The sequence below is a fragment of the Talpa occidentalis genome, unplaced genomic scaffold, assembly GCF_014898055.3.
Source record: "Talpa occidentalis isolate TD23 unplaced genomic scaffold, MPIMG_talOcc4v2.1 talOcc4.4, whole genome shotgun sequence".
In the NCBI taxonomy this organism is placed as follows: domain Eukaryota; kingdom Metazoa; phylum Chordata; class Mammalia; order Eulipotyphla; family Talpidae; genus Talpa; species Talpa occidentalis.
Genome location: NW_023604295.1, coordinates 21,189,896 through 21,215,729, shown reverse-complemented (window position 1 = coordinate 21,215,729; position 25,834 = coordinate 21,189,896). Strand labels below are relative to the sequence as shown.

Genomic DNA, 25,834 nt, shown 5'->3' with positions numbered 1-25,834 from the left:
CACAAACTCCATACAGGCTTTGTGGATGCCACCCCCACTCCATCAAGACACTGGGAACTACAAATCCCATGATCCCCAAAGGGAGGTTGCGAGGACCTAAGGGCGGAGTTAAGCAGCCATTTTTTCTGGCTTGTGTTTATAACCAGCCATGTGAAGGGGTCTCGCTCTCTCTTGGCTTGTGCTCTTAGCCAGGCAGGCTTGGTCTTGGCAGGTCATTTGGGATTCCAGGTCAGCGGAACAGGTCAGATGCATTTAAGAATTTATCTCCCTCTTTTTCTCCCTGAGTTGTTCATTTCCCCTTCCCTTGTAAATAAACCTTTTGTTAACCTTTTATGTGTTCCTGCTGTAAGTCCCCTTTAAGCATGTGGGTGAGGACCCACAGTCAGGTAACCCATTTTATATCGGGGTTGCCCTATAACAAGTTGACATTCCACAATATTATGTAAATCAAATTATTGAGCTGTACCACCTTAAACTTATACAAGAGCTATGTATGCTGTATGCATGTATAGCTATGTATATAAGAGCTATGTCAATTATATCTCAATAAAATTGGGAAAAAGATAATCGTTATGGTTTAAAGCAGATAACAAAATTACCTTCAACATATGGAGTAGATGCAATAAATAAGTCTTCCTTAGAATTTTCAATAACTTTCGAATCAAAAATGGAGGAGTCAGCCAAGCTTGTCCTCTCAGTAGTGGATGCTAATACACTATTGTCAGCCATTGTTTATACTTGTCTATGTCAACTGAAAAAAAAAATTGAACAAAAATACATGAAACAAATATGATTATTGAGTAAAAACAAGCATTAAAGGTTTTTACAGCTAAAATTTATGAAAAGTATTGCCACCTATTTTTCTTAATGAACCAAAGAAAATCACTCAACTTGATTCACAGGAATATAATAAAAATAGCAATGTATTAAAAGTACTGATAACATTACCTGACAAATAATAAACATTCCAAAGGATATGTATTATTCTACCTCCCTCCTCTACAACCTTCCCTCAGCCAACCTATTTGTCTTTCTACATTCTCTTATACCACCACATCATCATCCAAATGATCCCAGTTAAAAACTGGATTCATACTCTTTACCTCATTCACTCCTCCCCCAAATTCCTATCAATCCCATCTCAAGTATCTCTGGAACCTAGCCCTTTTAAAATCCCAATATAACAATGGCCACCTGGTCATTTGAACAGCTTCAAACAAGTATCTCTAATGTCAGTTTCTTCACATAGTTTTGCAGGAGTATGATCCAAAAAACAAATAAGACCACATCACTTTCCTACTAAGAACTTCTATGAACACTCCTCCTTATACATGATCAAGTCTTAACTCACCATCCAGTTTACAATTTGGTTTTAATCTACCTATTCAATCTCATCATCTATTATTCTCTTAGCCCACGTATATTGTATGTGGACTCCAGCCATGATTATTTCTCAGCATTTTTCAAACACAAATTACAATTTATTCCACACCAACTTAGAGTAAATAGCACTCAATTCTCCACCCAGTATGTCTCAATCCCAAATTCACCATTCTTGTCTCATCCTCTATCTCTCATAACAAATGGACTGCTCCCTTTCTTGTACTTTCATATTATTTTATAAATGTCTCTCCTCTAGAAGCTTTAACACAATTATAAGACAATTATGCAAGGGTTAGTGCCAATGTGACTCAGGACCAGTAAAGAATTGCATTCGTTGGGCCTCCCTGGTGGCGCAGGCGGTTGAGCGCCACACTGTAAAGCTGTCTGCAGCGAGAATCCCACATGGAGCTGCAGACCTCTCCTGTCTCACCTGCTGCTCCCCTCAGCAGTGTATTTTGTCAGTCTGCCTGTTCTGTTCCCCGCTCTGTCTCTGGTGAATCCTTTCAACCTCCTGCGCATCTGGCCTGTACCCTGGTTCTTGTATAAATAAATAAATCTTAAAAAAAAATTGCATTTTTTGTTTTTTGTTTTTTTTTAAGATTTCCAACATGAAGGAGTTGAAAAGTTAAGCAAGTAGAGAATTAAAAAAAAAAGCTGACAGATTTTCATTAATTCACATTGGGGTTTTTAACCTCAGTTTATTATCTCAAATTACCAGACTCCTGAACAAATAAAGAGGAGGCCCCTCCCCGGTGGCGCAGCAGTTGAGCGCTGGGTTGCAAAGCTGCCCGCTGCCCGCTGGCCTCTGCGGCGCCGGTTCCGGCTGCTCCCCGGCCACCGGAGGGGCCCATATGGTGCGCAGACCCCTCTTGCCTCCCGCTGCTCCCCTCAGCAGTGTACCTCGGTCCTTCTGCCTGCTCTGGCTCTGGTGAATTCTCTCACCCTCCTGCGCTTCTGACTGTACCCAGTGCATTAAACAAAACAAACAAACAAACAAATAAATAAAGCATGCCTCTATAAAAAAAAAAAAAAAAAAAGAGGAGGCCCCACCTTCATCTGAAGGTACTTGTTTGATCTACTTTACCCTTTCCTACTTTTTCAGATTAATGAAATATGTAAATATCTCCCACCAGAATCTTAGAAAGATAATAGTTTAAATAACTGCAGAGAAACAGTGAGGTATCATTAGCATCAATTCTGGATGGTGATAAGTCATGTGAAAATGTGCATATTAATAATAATAAACCTAAGCACAACTGTTAGTTGCACTCTTCAAAGTCAAGTGACTCAACTTCCCAATCTAAGATCTGCCTTACTAGATTAAGTCTTAGTTTTCACACAAGTGAGGAAGGTAATAGTACAACTTAAATCCAGTTGTGAGAAAAACTGAATAGATGTTGTCTTAAATGAGTGACAATTATTAATTTCATATAATATTCACAATGTCGATGTTTCTTATTGCCTCACAATGCATCCATCATTTATTTTTCTTATATCCAAAGAATCTTTATATGGACTCAATAATAAATTCTATACAGCCCTTTTTTTTCTTTCAGTAAGTCTCTTACCCTTAGCTGTTTTTAGTGAAAAAGGAAAGGGTGTAAACAGGCTTTCATCCAAAGTTTCCTTAAAAGAATGTTACCTTAAAAGAAAACAGTCAAGAATGAACTAAACTGCCCTAATTGGAGATTTTACCAAATAAATCAAAAAAGAAAATATATTTTTCTTCTATACCCATTTAAAGACTATCAGATGAATAAAATCTGAATTTTAAAAATTAAATGTCTTTGATGATATATGACATATGATCAGTATACTGCCAAAAGTTTCAAATTTTAGGGAAAAAAAAAGCTGCATGGTAAATTGATGCTATAATGCCCAAATCAAAATACACTAATCATTTTTTCATATTTATGTATTCTGTAAACTTTTTAAATAAATACAATAGGTCAGTGTTCATAAACTTACCCAGCTTATTTCTCATCTAAAAATATATTCAAAGAACTTCCGAATACACTAACACTTGTTTCTTTTCATCCCAAAGACAAAATTTGCCACTTAAACAAATACTCACTTTAAGCAAAAGACTTCCTTTTACTTATTTTCTAGGCAATCAGCTTTCAGGGTGAGGAGATAAAGGCAATACTGGATAGGTTAGTGGTGTTAATGACAATAACCCTATATTAACGTTACTATAAACATCCTGATGAATACCTAACATTTATTCCAAGCTTACTATGTGGCAGTCACTGTTCTAAATCTCTTACTTGTATTTATTTACATTTACAGCAATCCTAAGACACAAGTACTATTACAATCGCCATCTCATTGATAAAGAAATCTGCAACAGAGGGGTTAAGTAACGTCCCCTAAGTGCGTGGTAAAACAGGGGTTCAAACTTTTTTTTTAAATTTTATATTTTTATATCATTTTTCATTTGTGCACAATGCATGCATTTTCATCTTGGTTATAGTCCCCATACAATTCCCACACCCCTTGTTTTGATCCTACTCCCTCCTCCCCCTCCCACCTTGTAGTGTGTCTGTGGCTTACAGTTGCTCGTTGATTTTGATTTTTACTTTATTATAATTAGTCTTTTTCCTGGTCCCTTATTTAGGTTTTCTCAATTCCTGCTATGAGTAAGACTATCCGGTATTTTTCTTTTTCTGGCTTGCATTCCAGAACGAGCACTTTTAACCCAAAGCAATACAGATCAGTGGCAGAGAGGGCACGGAGGGGGAAGGGAAGAGAAGAGGCAGGGGGGAGGCTAGCTTTTTATGGCAAAACTAAAAAAACTAAACTTCCCGTAGAAAAGACGCCAGGAAGAATCCTAGAAAGAAAAGCACTGGGTGCTCTGAGATAAGCCCCTAAAGGCTGCAGCTGCGTGCCAAGACCGCCTTTCCAAATCCCTCCCTTCACCCAGAGATTCTTCCGGAAAAATTGCCAGCCAGGTGAGCCCCGCCGCGGCCCAGCCAGGTGAGCATCGACACCGCCCAGCCAGGTGAGCATCGACGCCGCCCAGCCAGGTGAGCCCCGCCGCCGCCCGGCCAGGTGAGCCCCGCCACCGCCCAGCCAGGTGAGCCCCGCCAGGTGAGCCCTGCCGCCGCCCAGCCGTCCGGAGGGCTCCGGGCTCCCACTCCGCGTCGCGGCCCCGCGGCCGGGGGAGCGGTGGGCGCGGTGCCCGGAGTCGGGAAGCCTGTCCCGGGCGCGCTCCGGAATCCGCGGTCACCGGGGCGGAGCTGCCGGCCACAAGCAAAGCAGCTCACTGCTCCGGGCGAGCTGGACCGCGGCCCGCCCGCCACCTCGGCCCACCGGGTCTCACCACGCAAATAAAACGCCCGGGAGGGTCCACCTGTTCAGGCGCCGACGCCGCTCACCGTTACCGCCATGCACGCCCGCGGCGGCCACCGCCAATTCAAAAAGCGAGCCGCTGTCTCTAAGAAGCCTGCCGATTGGCGCATGACGTCAGCCTCCTTCTGATAGGCTGGCGTCTCCAGAGAGCCGGTGATTGGTCGCTGCTCTCCGCCCGCCTCCCTATGGAAGTGTGTTGATTGGCTGTGCGTGCGTTTCAAATGAACCCAACGGCTTGGACGTCGGAACGTCTAGAGTTTGTAAAATGCCCGGATGTGGCCGGGAGGTGGCGGTGCTGGGTCCGGGTTTGTCAGGTGGGGGCGGCAGGTGTGTCTGTGGCCGCCTCCTGTTTATTCACGGAACGTCCCTTTTCCCGAATAAAGTTTGAGTTTATTTTGCTCACTCTCAACTTTTTTATTTAAGCCCCAGCACATCTTTGGCAATTAAATCAGTGCCTCCACAGATGAAACTTTCCCTAGTGGTAACTGACCTGTGAGATTGTCCAATGCGTGTGCTTTCTGCCTTAGGAATGTTATTTACAGTTGGGCTGAGGTGGTCGTGTTGGGGTGGCAGGGCTAAGAACTCCGGGGCTCCCCGGAGAGACCCCCCACATCAGCTCCCGCTTATCTAAATCCTCATGTATGTGAAGCACTGTGCTCTGCTCTAAGGGAATTGTGGGATGATTTGAATAAATTCTCAGTGTTTCTTGAGCTTTTTTTTTTTTTTTTGGAGGGGGGGGAAATCCAACCTTGAATTTGATCAAATATAAGAAAGTGTCACGAGATTCTAACGTTTCCTAAATCCCGAGTCAGTGCCTCCAGCTGCCCGCTCCTCCCACCGTGACATCATTTATTTTCCTCTAAAGACTAGCCAAAAATTTCTTGTTTTCCTGTAGTTACATTGCTTTTATAAAAACAATCTTTTACCTTCTTTGATTTTTAAATATAATACCCTATAACACGACCTCATAAGCAAAACCTCCCCAGGCAGATTTTGCCTAGTTCCCACTTACAGATTTAATTAATGAAGAAAGGGGAATCCGATGCAAAAACCTTAAAATTCCAAGAAGAGGTAGAAAACTGGTACCTCGGAATGGAACACGTCCAAACATTTCTAGCGGGTCGGGGATATGTTTTGCTAATTTTTGTCGGAACAACTTAGAATGTCTTTGTAATGCAATTCACAAAATGAGTGAAGCAGTGTGGTAATTATTGCTTTCCCTGCTTATAATTGGAATGTGCTTGCCTACTTAAAGTAGGGTGTGCCCTGTATTCCAAAAATTCCCATCACTGAAAAAATATTAAGCTAGTGAGGAAAACAGCCCATTTGTCTGGGCACTGCTCCCTGTTAAACAAACTTTGTACCCAAATCTAATGATTGACTATCAAATGTCACAGCACAAGTTGTTTACTATTCTAAGGAAAGTTATGTTTGATTCCTTTTAAGTTATATAAGTTTGGTCTGATTCACAAATAGGCAATTCGATCTTCTATTTCATAGTGATGTAATCTCAAGTAAGTTATTTAACCTCTCTGTGCCTCAGTTTGTCCTTCAATAAAAGCACATTCACTTTTAATTTTGAGTTAATAGGAATTAACTCACAGTGATTAAGAATGTTATACTATTCTAGCATGTGATATTCAATAGCTATTATCTGTTAATATTGCTACTTTTACTAATACTCTACTACAGCTGAGGCCCTGAAGTTGCCGGATGAGACCGATGATTCTTTCTCCACACTCCCTTCTCACCCCTGACCACAGGAGGAAAGGCACCTTTTTTTCTAGTCCCTTTACCCCACCCTACTGTATCCAAATCACAAACCCCCTCCTTCAATGCACCAACCTTGATAGGGCTAAGACCTTCATTGCATTTTACTAACTACAGATGACAGTCCTTCAACACCAAATCTGTTTTCTTCTTTTAAGGGAAACCCTGGTAGGCACACACCCTCCTGGTGTCTGGAAAACATGACTCTTAGTGCTAACCTTGGCCAGGTTTCCAAGCCTTTCCAAGGCAAGTGCTAGCCATGATTCTTTTTGTTAAATATTAGCTGCCTCAGTTATTGAATTTGGATGCCAAGGGCACAAAACTGTGTAAATTTGAGAGAGAAGGGAGCAAGATGGAAGGAAAATTTTTATTTTGTCCACAATTCCCAAGATGCTGAATGAACAGGTTTCACACCCAACATACTAAAGAAATTGAACTGAATTTAAGTACTTAATTTATTAAAGTTTGTGACATATTTATTTCCCCAAGCAATAAAATAATTCTGAGGTATAAAAGTGAAGCGTGGAAGATAGAACTACTGACATTCTTCTTTTGGATAATTAACTTCCGCACCTCCATCTCTGAATTGGATGACACTCTTGGATTCCCATCTCAACTCTTTCCTCTTCTCCTTTTTTCCCTTTTTATTCATATTTCTTTTCTTTTCCTTTCCTCCCTTCGTCCCCCATCTCCATCTTGGTTTTTCATCTGTACTCTCAGGGCATCAGAGAATGGGGAGTTAGGAAAGTTAATTTGGGCTTATGAAACATCCACCCTCATTCATAAGTGAACATACTACCTATGTTTTCACTCTTCAAATTAGAATTTGCAAAATTTCTCACACCTTTGTAATTATAATAAGAATTATATCTGAAAAAATTACTAAATTTGTGGCAATATCGTACATCATTGGTTGTGGTGGACTTGTTTTTATTACCTAAAGTTGTGATGAGGGCCTCCCTGGTGGTGCAGGCAGTTGAGCGCTGTGCTGTGAAGCTGTCCGCAGCCTCTACAGAGCCAGTTCGATCCCCACCGGCCAGCAAGAATCCCACATGGTGCAGCAGACCTTTCCTACTGTGCCCGCTGCTCCCCTCAGCAGTGTATTTTGTCAGTCTGCCTGTTCTGCTCCCCACTCTGTCTCTGGTGAATCCTCTCACCCTCCTGCACCTCTGGCCTGTACCTCGGTTCTTGTATAAATAAAATAAATCTTAAAAAAATTTTTTTTGAAAAAAAAAAATAAAGTTGTGATGAAATATAATTTCTAGATTTTATTAAAAAATGTGAAATATAGGGCCTCCCCTGGTGGCACAGCAGTTGAGCACTGGGCTTGCGAAGCTGCCCACAGCCTCTGCAGCACTGGTTCGATCCTCAGCTGCCAGCGAGGGTCCCACATGGCACGACAGACCTCTCCTGCCGGGCCCGCTGCTCCCCTCAGCAGTGTATTTCATCAGTCTGCCTGTTCTGTTCCCCGCTCTGGCTCTGGTGAATTCTCTCACCCTCCTGAGCTTCTGACTGTACCCAGTGCTTGTATGAATAAATAAATCTTTAAAAAAAAAGTGAAATATATTATCAACCAATAATAACATTTTCGTAGTAAATTAAAATTGTTAATCATAGGATTAAATGTTTTACTGTAATTGAATACTAGCACTGTAATATTACAAAAATTTAATATAATTGTTTCTTTGCTATCATCACTGTCTTTACCCCTCAAATCATTTATGAGGTACATAGAATTATATAATGTCACACTAAGTACAATGACAAAGATTCAGTACCTCTAGGAATTTATCACTTAATGTTTTTACTTCAAAAGTTTTCATGAATATTATGGAATTCCATCCTTTCTTGGAGTTATTAACATTTTCCAATTAAAATGTTATATGTCTAAGTTCATTATAACAGAGCATCTTCTAGCCTGTCATCTCTGCCTGTAAAACAAGCTTTAGAACTTATAATCACTGTGAGCCAGAAGAAACTATTTTACACACCTCAGTAGCCAGCAATTAGGATATGCACCATTGCTTTAATCACACAAATCATTATATTATAAATCATTTGACTTCAGTTTGTAAAACGATACAAATTTTGCACTTAAAGTTTCACTTGGACAAATGGAATTAACTTTCCTTATTGAGTAAGGGTTTCCAAATATGATGAGGCTGTTATTTCAAATTATGTAATTTGATTAGTAAATTTTAGATGTGGGGGAAAAATACTCAACTCATTAGTCTCTTCATTTTACAGATGATTTTTAACAATGCTAGCAACATAGAAGTTTAAACCTTTACCTAACTAGTTCATAGAAAAGCCAAAATTCAATGTTTTATTTCCATTAAATCTTTTTATTGAAGATATTAATGCTTATATTTTACATTTTTATAAAAGTACCAATACATTTATTCATAATTTTTTTTTTACCTTTGAAAACATTAAGATACTTTCAGTTCTGTAAGAGCCTTGTTAGTCTTGTTCACCAATTTATCTCTGCCTAGCAACCGTTTCTGACACAGTATATTCTCAAAGGTTGATGTATGATTAACATTGCAATTGATCTCCAAGAATTCATATAACCTCCTAATCCATTTTCTAGCTAAATTTTTAAATTCAAGCTCATTAGAGCTAAATTTTTAAATCCAAGCTCATTATTTCACTAACTTCTTAAAACATTTCAATCCTCCTAGGCCTCTGACTACATTCCCAGCTTCATATTACTCATATTCAGTTTCTTTCTTGAATTCTAATTGCACCTGCTTTTGTGCTCAAGGATTTTTGCACTTGTTCTTCTCACTATCATTCCTTCTGATCTCTAGTCCTTTAACCTACATTAGGCAACTTCTATTCATCCTTTAGCATTTGCTCCTTTGCACTCTTTCCTAACTACCAATACTGCCAGAAGCCCTGTTATCCAGCCCCCGTCCACACCATGTGTATCCCTTTTACCAATGATTATAAATATAGAAAACTATCTGTCTTAAAGATTCAGTTTTCCTGCAATCTATACTTTCACTATTATATACTGAGTCATAAATTGCCTCTTGCAATGGTCAATTGACTTGCAAACTTCTGAAGTGACTCAAAATGATACTGTCTGCCAGTTTAGTTTCATATCTCCATTTCTGAAAATGAGTATTTGCTATGACAACAACTTGAAAACCTTGATTGTACTTAGCAACAATTTTGTCACTGCTGTTCCAATGACATTGCTAATGTAGTAGAAAGAAATGGAACCACATCATTGAAATTTGACCTTAATTGTATGCCTATTTGATATAAGTAGGTTAATGTGGGTTTAATAATGGAGGAAAAATTACACGTAAGAAAGAATAGAAATGCAAATGCATTGGGAAGAGATGAGATACAGTGTTACAAATGATATTGCATAATACAATATATGTACTCTACATAGAAAAATTAACTGTAAAGAAATACACAAAATGTTGTTAGTGGTTGTGTCTGTACAATAATAGCATTTGGGGGAACAGTCAATAATATAGTTTTAATGAAAGATAGTGCTTCTCTGTTACCACAGATCTGAATGGGACCATGTTCTCCTCCCATGATTAAAGCTCTGCCAACCCTTTTTCATAGGACTTTGAATTTTTTGCATGTATTAAAGATATGGAAAGGATAAAGGATCGTTTACATTCCCATAGCAACAACAGTATGCTGACCAGTCTTTGCCAGTGTTTCTACTGTGTATTGGAGCTCTTTAGATCCTGCCCATTTTCCAGGCCTGATCCTCATATTGTTCTTTGAATTTGCAAAATCTTTCTTCTTTCAGGATAAAACTGGTTTACATTACTTGCAACTTAGAATGTTAGTATGTTGCTTTTACGAATCAATGTATTGTTGGCTCTACCTTTAATGGAGAAAGAAAATTCTCTTCAACAAATGGTACTGGGAAAACAGGACAGCTGCTAGAGGAATTGTGAGGGAGCAAACTCTGAGTCAGTGAATGACATTCTCAATGGACTGCTCTATCCCCTAATGTTTTTCTGAACTCCGCATCCATCTCTGCATGCACAGGCTCTCAGGCACCAAGCATTACAACTCCCAGCAAGCCCTGAACATGTTTTTCTGAATGGGATACAGGAGGGCTGCTGGAAACTAAAAAGTTGGACTTTGGGATCAAGAGCTTTTACCGCTTTAGCCTGCGTTTCATTCCTGGCCAGGGAGCTAAGCCACTTATGGTGCAGCACACTTCTTCTTGTCTTGCCTGCTGCTCCCCTCAGCAGTTTATTTCAGTAGATCTGCCAGTTCTGCTCCCCACTCTATCTCTGGTGAATCCTCTCACCACCACACTCATTTCTGCCTTTCACCCCAGTTCTTCTATGCAAAAATAAATAAAATCTTTTAAAAATAATAAACAGCTCTAAAAAGAAGTTATATTTAAAAGTCTGAACACTTGCAAGCACCCTCTGTTGCTTGTTTTTCTGGCTTTAGCTTACAGCCTGGTCTCCACTCAAACATTGCTGCTGGTAGGACAGACAGCAACTGGTGACATGCTGGCCAATTAATCTCTTTGTGTCTCTGTTTTTCCTTTTCTCACTCTCCTTATAAATGATATTTTTTTTAAGTTTTCCTCTATGTCTCTGCTTTTGGGTCTTGTCCTGTGTTCTTAAATGCACAAGTGATGACTCACAACCTGTGTCACCCCTATTTCCCCAACTGTTGCTCAGTAACAGCCACATGCAAAAGAATGAAACTAGATCACTATCTCACCCCATATACAAAATTAACTCAAAATGGATTAAAGACTTGGATGTAAAACCTGAAACCATAAAATAGAAAAAAAAATGTAAACAAAACACAATGTTGGCCTCAGATATGTCTTTTGGGACTTGATTCCAATTGTGAGAGAAATAAAAACAAAAGTAGACATGTGGAACAACATCATACTAAAAAACTTCTGTGCAGTGAAAGTAATTGTCATTACAGTGAAATAAATATGAGAAAATATTTGCACATTTTAACAGTACTGAGTCTTACAATCCTTGAACATGCTATCTCTTTCCAATTATTTTGTTCTTTAATTCCCCTCAGCAATGTTTTTACTGTTTTTTTCAAAGTCTTTGCTCCCTCCTTACCCTTACCCTACCATAACCTCAGTTCCATTGTCAAAGTGCACTGGTTTATTGTTATTTTGTTTTATCTATTCATTTGCTTTGTTTCCTGACATCACATATGTGAGATTATCTGATATTTGTCTTCTCCTTATGATTTACGTCCTTTAGCATAATCTCTTTGAGTTTCTTCCAGTTTGCTACAAATGGCAACATTTCATCCTTTTTTTATGGCTGAGTAGTATTACATTGTGTATATAGATATATATATCTATATACACACACACACACATATATATATATATATACACATATACACCACAGCTTTATCCAGTCATCTATCAAGGGGAACTTAGTTTCTTTCATAGCTTGGTTATTATACACAATATTGCAACAAACTTAGGGTATATATATATATATATATCTTTGAGTTAATGATTTAATATTCTTCTGATAAATACCCAGAAGTGGGATTGCTGGGTCATATGGTAGCTCTGTTTTTTGAGGAACCTCTAAACTGTTAAAGTGGTTACACCATTTTATATTCCCACCAACAATGTATAAATATTTCTTATTCTCCACAACCTCTCTAACACTTATTGTTACTAGTCTTTTCAATGTAAGCCATTCTCACAGGTCTGGGATAACATTTCATTGTGCTATTAATTTGCATTTTCTTTTAGCATTGTTTTCCAGTTTTCAGTGTAGAGGGGTCTAGCATGCTTTTTATTAAAATTTTTCTTAAGTGTTTTATGTTTTCTAATGCAATACTAAGTGGAATTGCTTTTCTAATTGATAACTACTATATCTGTAAATACATTTCTTTTTTGTATTTTTATTTTGTTGCCCTCAACCTTATTAATCTGTCAGCTCTCTACAAATTGATATATGGAATCAATGTGATCCCAAGACTTTTTGTAGACATTGAAAAGATGATTCTAAAATTTGTTTAAAAGCAACAGAGCTGCAGTATTCAAAGTAATCTTGAAATTAAATAGAGTCAGAGTGTGCAGGGCAGGAAGAGGGGTACCCCACAACCCCCAAACCTGCCTGCTCTAAATAGGTTCTGTCATCTGCTGCATCAAGACAAAACATATAAGACCTTTAATGGAAAGAAACTTTAATAAAATTAGTGAACAATACAGAAAGAACAAAGATTTAGTTTCTAAATCAAGCACCCAAGGTTACCCATCCCCTCATGGGTAGAAGTCCACTCAAACCGGATTGGCCCAGAGCAAGGCCTGAAAGCTTGCCACAACTCTAAAGCACCTTCTGGCAGGGCCTCAATGGAAAGTGTCAGAAACAGTGAGACAAGTCTGAAAAAATCAAGATAAAAGCTGCCATTGTTAACATCCCCACAGGTCTCTCACCCACATCTGTTTACCCAGTCCAGGACCAAGAAGCAAGCGCTGCTTCTTCACATGGCTCTCTGCACCATGTGCCTCCTCCAGGTCTCCTCATTGCTCTCCATCCTCTTTCCCTCCTTCTCCAGCTTCTTCTCCTCCCTGCTCAGCTCTACCCTCCTTTTGGGTGGAGCAGGGAACCTGGAGCCTCCCCTTTTCCTGAGCTCCACCATGTTACAAGAGAACTTCACTATCTGACTTCAAGATTTAATAATGTTTTAATGATCAAGACAGTGTGGTATTGGCATTAAGATCAAAAAAGGGAACAATGACACAAAAATAAATAGATCCCCAATTATATAGTCTTCTGACTTTCTACCGAGGCATAAAACAATCCAATGGGGAAGGCAGTCTTTTCAACAAATGGTATGGGATGGGATCAGTCTACCTAAAAGCATGAGACAGGTTTTTCTCAATATGCTCAAAGTAGACCTCTTCCAATCAGAGTCAGCTTGATATGGGAACTAAAGGTAAAATTGAAGCCTCGTGAGTCTCTGGTGGTCTGTTTCCATTACTTAAGAATGCAGATTATTTTAAACTGAGAGCAGCAAAGCCCAGGAGGCTAAGGAAAAACTTCTCTTTGCCTGAGCCCTTTGCCCTTCCATAATTGAAGGCAATCTCATCATTCCCTAAGGATGAGATCATCCCTTGCTTGTCATTTGAAGTCTTCCCCTTCTCTCTTCTTGACTTCCCAGGTCTCTCAACACAAATATCCCTAGTCTGTTCCATTTTACTTTGCATTTAAAGCTAAATTGGTGCCTCCCCAGTGGCGCAGCGGTTGAGCGCTGGGTTGTGAAGCTGCCCGCGGCCTCTGCGGCGCCGGTTCAATCCCCGGCTGCTCCCAGGCCACTGGAGGAGGGTCCCACATGGCGCTCAGACCTCTCCTGCCGCCCGCTGCTCCCCTCAGCAGTGTACTTCGGTCCTTCTGCCTGCTCTGCTCCCCGCTCTGGCTCTGGTGAATTCTCTCACCCTCCCGCGCTTCTGACTGTACCCAGTGCATGTATAAACAAAAACAAACAAACAAACAAATAAATAAATAAATAAAACATGCCTCTATTTAAAAAAAAAATAAAATAAAGCTAAATTGGATCATATGTGCAGCATGGTAACTATAGTTAATATGAAAGTCACTAAAACAGTAGATCTTAAAAATTCTCATCACAGGAAAAAAAATGTGACTATGTGACTATATGGCAATGGGTGTTAGCTAGACTTTTTGTGGTGTTCATTTTGTAATATGTGCAGATATTAAATCATTATCTTACCTGAACTAATACAGTGCTATATGCCAATTACACCTCAAGGAAAAGAAAGGATAAATAAGTACACATAAAAATATATTTTGAAAGAAATATCCTGAATATATGTGAGGAAAACTTTAAAACATTTCTTAAAGAAATACTAGTGAGTTGAGCAAATGGAAAGATTACTTGGGATGACTTTGTATTGTAAAGATGTTTGTTCTTATAAGGTAATACATACATTTGATGCAATCCCACTGAAAATTCCAATAAGGTTTTAAGAGAGAGAGAACTAGGGAATAAATAGGAAGAGGGATGATGACATTGCAAATTTCTGTATCAACAGCAGTTTAAGTTACATTGATATATGCATTTGTCAAAACTCAGTAAATATACACTTAAGATTTCTGCATTTTAAGGTTTCCAAAGCTTATACCAAAAGAAAAAGTAGATGTTGCACTTTAGTTAATGATATGCATGCTGAATTAAGGGAAATTGCAGACATTTGTAATTTACTTTGAAATACGAAAAAATAGATGAATTCATGGATAGACTGAGATAGAAATATGATAAAACAAGAAATATCAAAGCATAATGGTATGATTTAGATGGTTTGTAAATAGGTGTTTACTATAAAATTATTTCAACTATATGAATTTTTTCATAATAAAATGTTGGGGGAAGACTCAGTAAAAATGTATTTAAGAATGTCAAAAAATGAGACTGTAGACTAGATATTTGATTATTTTGAGAAGTTATTTGTATGTTTGTAATGATGGTATTGTGATTATATTCTTTAAAGACATCTTAGCATTTAGAGATACAGTTCAACACATGAAAACCAGCCTTTGTGACATTTGCCAAGTTTCTCTTTGTTTTATTTATGTAATTTGTCTTCTTTTTTTTTTTTTTTTTTTTGGTGGGATGCTCGCCGGCAGCTGGGGAACGAACCTGCGCTGCAGAGGCTGTGTGCAGCCTCGCAGCCCAGCGCTCAACCGCTGCGCCACCAGGGGAGGCCCTATTTATGTAATTTATCTCACAAGCATCCCAATTCTTTTTTCTATGATTGTAATATAGAGATCCTGGATATGACACATTTACTAAATCCTGGGACATAAGTAGAGCAAAGGAGTGACTATTAATGCAGAAATTCACAACTTATGGGATATGAGGCCAAAGTCAGTGGTACCCAAAAAGAAGCCATAAATCCATCATGACTGAGCTACTGAGATTCTACCGAGCACAAGGAACCAAATTAGCAGTGTGTGAGATGCTAAGGACCACAGACAAGCAAAGAAATGCCATATTTTGGACAACAAAGGCATATCAGAGGAAACCTAAAAGTCAAGTAGTTTGTTGTATGATCCCAAAAGATCTTACCTTCTTCCCCAGAGTGAATAAACTAATGGGTACAGTGTGAAGTAGTTTATGAATTTTTGTGATGATTTTATGAAATATTGGTGCTTAGAATAATGACACACAGAAAACAACAAATATTGGCTTTACTATTTTTATAAATACTGAGTACATATCATACACTTAGCTCTGTGCCAAGCACTCGGGATAAAACTGAAACAAATTGATGCAGACTTTGCTTCATAGAGTTCTGAGTTTCTGCCTAGACATTCCCTAGTCCATTGTGCAACTTTCCTTTTTCTATCACTGGAGGTCATAGGGCTGTAGTATCCTAACCTCTCAAAATTGAGGCAATTTTATGTTAATATGGGTAAAATAGGAAAAGGTTTCCCTGATGCATTCTAACATGAAACTTGTAATGCTTGATATAGTCACAGATGTGAAAAAAAAAAAAAAACTGTTTCATCTCATTATTTTTACCTTCTCTTTCACACACAGTTGAATTTATTTTATAGAGGCTGTTAAAATATTAGGCTATTTTCTCCTTCATTAAACACAATTTCCTTTAATTTTTCATTAACATTTTGCATGCTTCACAATTTTAAGATTAAACGAGCTGTTGTGTAAAATATAGAGTTCAGATGTTTGTCAATATTTCCAAATTATATAGCTTCATTTTTCGAATTAAAATGATTTTTTGTTCCTTTTCTTCTTTGCTTGAATATGACTGATCAAGGTATGATATATATTAAATCGATATTCCTGAAAATACAATGTGAAATTAAAAGTCAAGAACATGGTATTATATAGTAGGTATCTCTAGATATGTTGCCTTTCATCTTCCTCTGGCCCCAACAGCAAGTACACCTCTTTGAAAAGGTAGATCTGATTAGTTACCCAACTTCCTTTAGATTATTTCAATGACTTCCCTAGCCCTAAATCTCAGTATAAAGTTTATGTTACAGGCAAGCTTTAACAAGTGAGTTCCTTCAAAATGTATTCACTGCCCTTCCCTTGCCAAGGGACAAGGCTTAACCTGAGTTGTGCATTGGAACCAGGGATCTATTAATAAATGAGGTAGGGCATATATGCACACTTAACAATCAATGATATCTTTGTAGCACCCCAGGTTACTTACCTTCCTAACGTTTATGAAGAGTTGAATGTAGATACATAATCATTTGTTTGTAACTGAGACCACAGAACATCTGTACTGACAAGATTAAATTGAACCAATAAAAATTTTGGTTAGACTTAGGAGAGAGAAGAGTTTTTCCGTTAGATTTATTAAGCCTGAAAACAAGTTGCCAAATCTCTAGAGAGCTTTAAAAACATAATCTTATTTTGAGTAATGAGATATTAATGGACCAGGAGGTATGTAGTTGTATGAAATAATTTTTATGAAACCTTATAATACTGTGACTTTTGTGGTGGAATATTTTGTCTTTCCTCATTATTGAACCTGGTTAAATTATTTTAGTTTCTTAAGGGTCAAAGCAAATATCACTACATCTATGAGCCTTCTTCCTCTAACTGGATGAACTAATTGTTCCACCTCTTTGCTCCTGCCATACTCCATGCAAACCTTGTTGTGCAGCAGCACTTCTCACAGAGTATTATTCTTGTGTTTTGATTCTGTAGAGCATTATCCTAATGTGTACAAATAAATGCCCTTTTTATAATCAGGAATGTCACATCTTTGTAAACTCATGGCCCTCCCTGCCTGCCAGTGTTATAGGACCTCCACCTCCTTTGGACCTCCACCCCTTTTCCTGGGCAACACCATGTTACAGTACAACCGTAGTGTAGTGACTGCAGTAGATGAAATAAGTGAATGAATGACCACTGAATGCTCTGATCACAGAGTGGACAGAAAAGAACCCAATCCTGAGTAGTAATTCCTAAGTATTGTTGATAGATTGGCCTTAAAAATAGCTCCAGTGTTGAGTTTCTTCACTTTGCTGCAAATTCTGGAAGTCACAGCATTGTGAAGCTATCTGGCTGGCCAGGGAGTTACCCACATGGTGCAGCAGACCTCTCCTGTCTTGCCTGCTGCTCCCCTCAGCAGTGTATTTCAGTAGATCTGCCTGTTCTGTTCCCCAACTCTGTCTCTGGTGAATCCTCTCACTCCCCACACCTCTGGCCTGTGCCCCCGTTCTTGTATGCATAAATAAATAAATCTTAAAAGAAAATAGGAAAAAATGAGTTTAGGCCAGTGAGTCTACAGGTTTAATTCTGTTCCATGTTTTTCCTAATGATAGCATTTCTTGCCAAATACACATATCTTTGATTATAACTACCTATTCAGTTAATGCTACATTTAAAAAAAATATTTATTTATTTATTTATGCATACAAAAACTGGGGTACAGGCCAGAGGTGTGGGTAGTGAGAGGATTCACCAGAGACAGAGTAGGGAACAGAACAGGCAGACAGACTGAAATACACTGCTGAGGGGAACAGAGAGTGAGTCAGGAGAGGTCTGCTGTGCCATGTGGGTAGCTCCCTGGCTGGGGATGGAACTCGTGCTGCAGGGGCTGCAGATAACTTCATAGGTTGTGTCTTTACCCCTTGCACCACTAGGAAGTCCCATATTGAGTTAATGCTACATTTTAACCATTCCTAGGTTTTTTCCCCACCAAAATTACTTTGTCATGGTAACTGTTGGAGCTGGAAGCAATTTTGAAGGTGCTGGATCCAAACCATTACTTTAAAGATGGAGAAACTACCAGTGAAGAACAATAAGTAATGTTCCTAAGGTCGTATATCAGCATATATATGATAATGGAGTCACTTCAAGAACTTCCAGCCAACTTTCCTTTCTTTCAGGATAGGTTGTTTCAGGCAAATAAATTATAGGAGATAATTTTGTAACTAAAATTTTAAAATCAGATATGTTGATGATTTTTTATTAAAAGTCCAGGTCTACCTGGTATAAGCTGATACCATTACCAATTTACTTTATCTTTATGACCTTCTGTTTCCAGGTTATTTTTAAAATATTATTATAGAAATAATGCATGAAGAAAATTTAAAAAAATTAGTAAGAGGAAAATAAAATTATCTGTAGTTCTGCTACACAAACACAAATGTATTTACTTTCAACTGTTGTATTTAAACATTTTTGCATTGCTCTAAGCACAAATATTATCATAATATATATTTACTTATATAACCTAAGCAGTTGTTTGTGGTAATGTGGTGTACTTTATATTACTGTAAGGGCTAGGTATTATATTTAGATTTAGATATATCATTTACTGTTGTTATTTTAATAGGTAGAAGAAATTTGTTTATTTACATCCATAGTTTTTAAATATTTTTCTACTTGGATCCATTTATGTAGTTTCATGATGTTTTCTAATTTCAAATAACAAATTTCTATTGAGGGATAGGTTTTCTTCATAGAGATTCATATTATAAATCATTCATAAAAGGAGACCTATTACTACTTCCCTACCATCCCTAACATCTCTGTAGTCTGTTACATATATCTATATCTATTTTGTAACTAAATTTGCTACAAAACAGAGCCCTGAATATTTATTTTGCATTTATTGCCTATTAGTAAGTTAAACATTTTATGTCTCTCTTTACTTTGTATTGCACCAAATGTTAAAATTCCTTATCATGACCTACATGATTCTAAGGGATCCTCCCATACCTTTGCAACCTCTCTGACTGTATCTGTACCACCAATCCTTGCACACAACTGCTGGCTACCACTCTTTCTGTTCCTTGACCTTTTGGGCACCTTGGAGCCTCTGCATTTGTTCCTTCAGTCTCTAGATTCCTGCATGACTATCCCTTTGGTCACGCAGGTCTCACTTCAGATGGCATCTCCTTAAAGAGGTCCCCTTCATCATCCAGTTTAAAGTAGCAACCAGCCACAAGGGGTCATACTCCCCTGTTCTATTTTCTCAAGGAAATAATCACTTAAAAGCAGAGCTGAGTGATAAGGCATGTGAGCATGAGGGCCAGACGCTGTAGGCCAACTATACTTTTATTTAGCTGGGTGACTTGACCAAAGCACTTTGCCTTTCAATACCTCTGTTTTCAGGACAATAATAACACCTACTTCATGGAACTGTGAAGAATAAATAAGTTAATACATTCAGAGTGCTAACCTAACTGGTAAGTGCTCCAGGTGTTTTAGCTATAAATCATTTGTTTCTTTATTCCTTGTTTTTTTTTTTTAAAGATTTATTTATACATACAAGAACTGGGGTACAGGCCAGAAGTGTGGGGGCAGTGAGAGGATTCACCAGAGACAGAGTGGGGAATGGAATAGGCAGACTGACTGAAATACACTACTGAGGGGAGCAGTGGGTGTGACAGGAGAGGTCTGCTGTACCATGTGGGTAGCTCTCTGCTGGCCAGGGATCGAACTCGTGCTGCAGAGGCTGAGGATAGCTTCACAGTGCTGTGCTTAACCCCTTGCGCCACCAGGGAGGCCATTTCTTTATTCTTTGCATCTCACTTCCATACCTTCCTTACACCAACACTACCACCAAGCACATTAAATAAAAAATACCTGGCCCCAATCCACTATTTCCAAATGTGAGCCAGCCATACTTGTCAAATAAATGAGGTACTGAGTACAAATGATCAAATGATGAAGATCTATAGGCTTACTTCAAATTAGTCTCTCTCTTTTTTTTTTTTTTTTCAAAACACTCATCTACTGAAGAAGCACTGAGAATTATCATGGTTTCTTGTTCCTTTTTCTTTTCTCTCTTCAGCCTCCAGGAAGCTCCATTGCACTGGGAGACAGGAGAAGTAAATGTTGTTTCCATCATTTACAAACTAAGGGAAAAGGAGAAGCTGGCCCTCAATGAGCTTATGTAAAACTGAATTTATGACTCCTGACAAGGATGGAAGGATGGGTTTGTTGGTGTGGCCATTTTGTTGTTTGTTTTGTCATCAGTTCTAAGATCTATGATTTTAAGAAAACAAAGTCCAGAAATAAAACATTAAAGTAAAACTTTATTGTTTTATGGATTACCTATGAGCTTGTTATGTTAACCAATCTAGTAGCTTGGTTTATGGCTCTGGGGTTATTTCTAATCACCCACAAAGATTAGAAGCTAATATGTACTTATTCATATATATATACATAGATATATTTGGAAATACTATACCAGTAGTTACCAGGAAAGAGTAGCCACTACTACAAAGAGATACAAAACAATGATCTCAAACTTCAATGCTTGAACACCATTGAATTGTATTCTTCATATAAATGCTTTCCTCCAGCTTTGATCAGGAACCCAACCAACTTGCTCCTAATAATCTCCTCCCCAGTCCCAAATTTTTTATTATTTCACTTCTTTGGGTCAGATTGAATTTAAATTGCTATGTTAAGAGTGAAAAATTACATATATCAGGTGTTTTAAGGCCTCAGTTAATACATTTGCAATGGTTTGCTTATCACCTTTTTGAAACAATAATTCCAAAACTTTCCTTCTAGTATCTCTGGTTGTAGTTCTGTTGGTGAAGTTTTCTCCTATTATTATCCACATTCTCCACATCTACAACAGGAAATCTGGATACAATTGCTTTTTCTACTACATTTGACCCACTGAAAGTTTCTTTTTCAGGTGCTATTTCCTATTTATTTATTCATTTATATTAATATAGACTCCTAGATGCATATTAACTTCTACTCTTTATGGGTGATTAGAAATAATCTGAGAACTATAAACTAAGCTACTAGACTGTCTAACACAGCTTGCTTATGTTATTCAATGGTTTATAATCCATTGTTATCTATTATAAATTTATTTTATTGTATATTATATAACAGTATGAGTATTATTATATATTTGTTATTTATTACATATGTATTATTCATTTTAATACTAAAATTATTCCAGCTTTAGACATTGGTAGACTTCTAAGCAGCAGCCTGTGTCCTTCGGACCGGTCCCCATAATTCCTTATCTTCTATCTTGTACTTTACATATTCCAACCTTGGAGTCAGTCTTTTTGCAAGAAGATGTGACAGAGCTGCGGTTCCTTTTATTGCACAATGGGATTTGGAAACCATGAAGTATGAGCTGGAGGTATTACTGGCTTCTCATTCCCTGAGCTGTAAGATTTGTTATCTTCTTACACCACACAGCAGCTAGCATTTACGTCCCACTGTAAGTCTAACTTTAGAAGGCCATGGGTTTTCAATAGCTTCCACGCTATCTCCATTTTGAGTCAGAATGGCTCCAACACTGAAACTATTTCGGGGTTCCGTCTGAGAACCTTCAAGAGGGAGCCCACGGTCAGAGGCGTGCAATACAGACCTGTGTCCTCCAGAGTCCGCTGTGCTGCGCCGGGAGCAGCCCCAGCGCATTCTCAAACCTGAAGTGTCTACAACAATTTGCAAGGACATAGAAGAGGAGGCGCTTCGCGCGCCCACTTCCTCCCGACACCGCCTCTGATTGGCTCTTGGGCCCATAAGAAACCGGTGAATGAGCAGCTGGCCCTTGCTGAAACTTGCTGGAGGTCTTTGGCTTCGCCCTTTCCTCCTCGTCGATCCGCGGGCGAGCCAAGCTGGTGGAGGATGAGGTCGTCCTGTGTTCTGCTCACCGCCCTGGTGGCCCTGGTCGCCTATTACGTCTACATCCCCCTGCCCGGCTCCGTGTCGGATCCCTGGAAGCTGATGCTGCTGGACGCGACTTTCCGGAGCGCACAGCAAGTGGTGAGACGCAGCCCAGCGCTGATTCTCTTCTCCCTCTTCTTAAGCACTAGTTCAAGGGGAAAACAAAATTTCCGGACTGTTTCCCAAGAGAATGTATATTTTTCTAATGCAATGACGCGATCGCATTTTAAGGTGCCTCCATTTGACATTTTCAGGGTGTCGCATTCTTCTTGCTAACATAGGGCTAGATCTGCGTCTCCGGGTTTGTGCTGGTGACAGAGAAGGTGAACTACTTGGGTAGAATCTGACAACTGTTTAACCCATCGTCCATTCTAAATACCCCCCCCCCTTTCTTGGTTTGCAATGTCAAAAGAAAAATCTTTCTGCATTTTATAAACCACCCCTCCCCCAACCCCCATTTTCTTTCTCCTTCTGGGGGCCGGCAGAGAGTGAGTTAAATGTTTTAGGAAGGCGCTGGGAAAAACAGGCTCTCGTTCCGGGCAGTGCAGCCACCGTAAAAGCTTGGGCGTGCGCGGGCCATCTCCCAACGTCCTGTGACCCTCCACTCCCAGGGGCATAGGCTGGACGCCTCTAAACACTTGAGGAACCGCGCAGACCTCCCATTTCATGCCTGGCACTTGCAAGTTCAGTCCCAGAAAGGAGGCCAGCAGGCCTGGTTGGTTGGAGGAGAGGCAGGCGCCGTCATTTGCATGATGCGTTTGTTTTCTGCTTGCCCTGCAGCTTTTATTTTATGTCCTTGGCCACCAAAGAGATAACCTTTGCCTGAACCAGTATACCCTGGCAGGGTAACATTTCTCTCTACTGTATCTTGGCTGTGTATTTCTTTTCTCCCACACACAGAAAAATATAACTCTCTCTGGCTTATTCCATGGTGAGTAACATTGTTTTTAGTGCCAGGGAATCTAAAATCTAAACTACAGCCTGCAGCCTAGACTGAGCTTTATCACTGAACAGTATTTCTGAGAAGCCTGCTCTCCCTAGACTCTAGCCTTCCTCCAAAACCAACTTTCCTCTCTTCCTTCAACCTTGAATTTTAACTTGAGCTTGTTTTGTAAACTCCTCTTTTTGGTTGTTTTTCAAGAATGACTATAGGGAATGTAAAAAGATCATAAATTTTTCTGGAGGATTGTTCCTTTTCCTTATCCATTTTGATTGTGTGTAGAATTACATGGTCTTTTTGTCCTATCAGTATTCCTAGTAGAGATTTACTATTCCTGAGTCCAGCTACATTTTCTACCTTCAAGTTCCCTGCTGTCTCTCAGGAAGGGTCTATGAAGCTGGACACCCCCAGCCCCCTTGCTTTCTAATATTGACATGGTAGAAGAATGGACACCCCCTTCTCTAGTATGGATTCCAAGAAAGGCAGTCTTCATGTGGGAAGTATGGTAATCCCTCTCTTTCTCCAGATATTATGTAATTTGGGATTAACACTCTTCAGACACCCTGGGGTACAATGGTATATGCCTGGATGGTTAAATGGCCTGCTACAATAAGAAGAATAATGACTAACAAAAAAAAAAAAAATGACTAACATAGAAGGCTTATAAAAAGAAAATCAAAACAAAATATCAAACTGTTATGTTGGCCACAAAGATAATTCCTAGTTTTCAGGTCACCACAGGAGACTTCCCCATCACAAATTATTTGAGGAAAAAAAGCTTATCTTTCCTAATTAGCTTGCCAACCCAAAGGCTTTTTTTTTTTTTTTTTTTTTAAGATTTTTTTATTTATTTTTGTGTAGAAGAACTGGGGTGTAGGCCAGAGGTGTAGGGGGTGAGAGGATTCACCAGAGACAGAGTGGGGAGCAGAACAGTTGAATTTACTGAAAGACACTGCTAAGGGAGATAGCAGGAGACACAAGAGAGGTCTGCTGCACCAAATTGGGTCAACTCCCTGGCCAGGGATCGAACTCAGGCCATAGAGGTGATAGCACTGAGACCTAACCCCTAGGCCACCAGGGAGGCCTACCAACCCAAAGACTTTGGATCCTGTGATCCTCCACTGGATGTGCCCTCTGTTTGCTTTGGGGATTGCTAAAGTAAGGACAGGTTACAGAGATAGATGAAATAACAAAGTATCCTCACCCAGTACTGTGGCTTGAGAGTGGGTTTGCACAGATGTGGCCCTCATCATTTGTCTTCTGAAGTGGGCAGTATCAGAAGGATCATTCATACCACATGGAAGCATCTTCTACCCACAAAGGCAACTTAACAGTGTCACTTTGCATTGTCCTGAGGAAAAGACAGTGTGGCTTAATATTGTAATATTGTAAGTAAATAAGAGCATAACTGTTCAATTCATGTCCCAGTGAATCCCATCCCAGCCAACCTCACTGGTTGTGAGGCTAGGTCGTTAGTCCTAACCTCTGATCCTCGGTTTTCCCTCTAATGTAGACTAATAGTTACTCTGATCCTCAGTTTTCCCTCTAATTTGACTAATAGTTACATTGTAAGGTTGCTGTGTGTGTTTAAATGCCTGGAATTTGTTATAGTTATTTTTTAAGAGTTGTCTCAAATGTCCTCTATGGATTGTGGGGAAAATACTTGTGATTGCTTTAACTTTGTTGAGACAATATAACAAAGTCTCAGGCATTAGTATTTAAAAAAAAAAACCCAGCAAAAGTTGAGAAAAACACTATTTTATAAGTTAACTATAATGCATTGTAAATATAGATTTTATATTTTCCTTAAACTGCTCAAATTTTACCATACATGTTGCTGGGAATGAGTCCCTTTACATTATCATTGTTTAGTTTATCAGATTAGTTGGTTGAATACTTGGCTCTAATAGTCTAAGGGGATAAAATACTAACTAGGGAAATTTGGTGGTATAACAAAGCCATCATAAGACTTGAGCAGTGGAAAAGTACAAACAAAAGTGGTTCTGGGAAGGGCAGTGGAGATAGAATGATAGATAGAAAGTTGGACAACGGAAAGTTAAAGAACAAAAGAAGGGAATTTGGGGAGTTTCTAAATACTGATTTCAAAATGCAATGCAAGCAAAAATATTAAAGAATAAGATTCCCTGTTAAGGTAAACATATTGAGAAGTATACACTGCTGGAAAAAATGTAAATTATCAGAACATTTTCAAAGGATACTTTAGCAATATGCATCAGAAACCACATGCAAGTTTATTTTTTGACCCAGCAATCCTTCTGGATGAATAAGTAATTATGGATAAAGGTAAAACTGTAGTTATAAAGATGAAAACACATTACAGGATCAAAAATCTTATTTAATTCAAAGGCATCCCCATTTCTAAGAAATATGGAAAAACATTCAGCAACCTCTATTAGAGATTGTAGAGATCTGTAAAAGGGTAAGTAAAATGTGGTAAACCCATATTTAGAAACACCGGGCAGTCAAAGATGTAGATTGTAAAATCATGCTTAATGACCTAAGGGAAAAAAAAAGATTTGTACTGTATATTAGGTGGGAAAATGCTATAAAACAACACATAAACCATTATCCCATTTAAAAATCTATACATCAAAACATACAACTGTACATATCTATATACCTATACACATATAGAAAAAGCAGAACAATATAATTTAAAATATAGAAATTTCTTTCAAGGCCATAAGAATACATCTTCAACTTTATTTC

General features: G+C 38.7%; 2 protein-coding genes across 2 annotated transcripts in view; one reads left to right on the top strand and one right to left on the bottom strand.

Annotated features, from left to right (window-relative positions):
* ECT2 (epithelial cell transforming 2) overlaps positions 1-4,846 on the bottom strand; it is a 61,578-nt gene extending 56,732 nt beyond the window's left edge. Inside the window, 2 exon segments of the mRNA XM_037525114.1 lie at positions 600-751; positions 4,706-4,846. Of these exon segments, the coding sequence (XP_037381011.1) occupies positions 600-729 (130 nt within the window). The 5' untranslated portion in view covers positions 730-751; positions 4,706-4,846.
* A 17,159-nt stretch (positions 4,847-22,005) lies between these two features.
* Positions 22,006-25,834, top strand: part of NCEH1 (neutral cholesterol ester hydrolase 1) — a 62,697-nt gene continuing 58,868 nt past the window's right edge. The window contains exon 1 of the mRNA XM_037525113.2: positions 22,006-22,263. Within this exon, the coding sequence (XP_037381010.1) occupies positions 22,126-22,263 (138 nt within the window). The 5' untranslated portion in view covers positions 22,006-22,125. The remainder of the gene's footprint in view (positions 22,264-25,834) is intronic.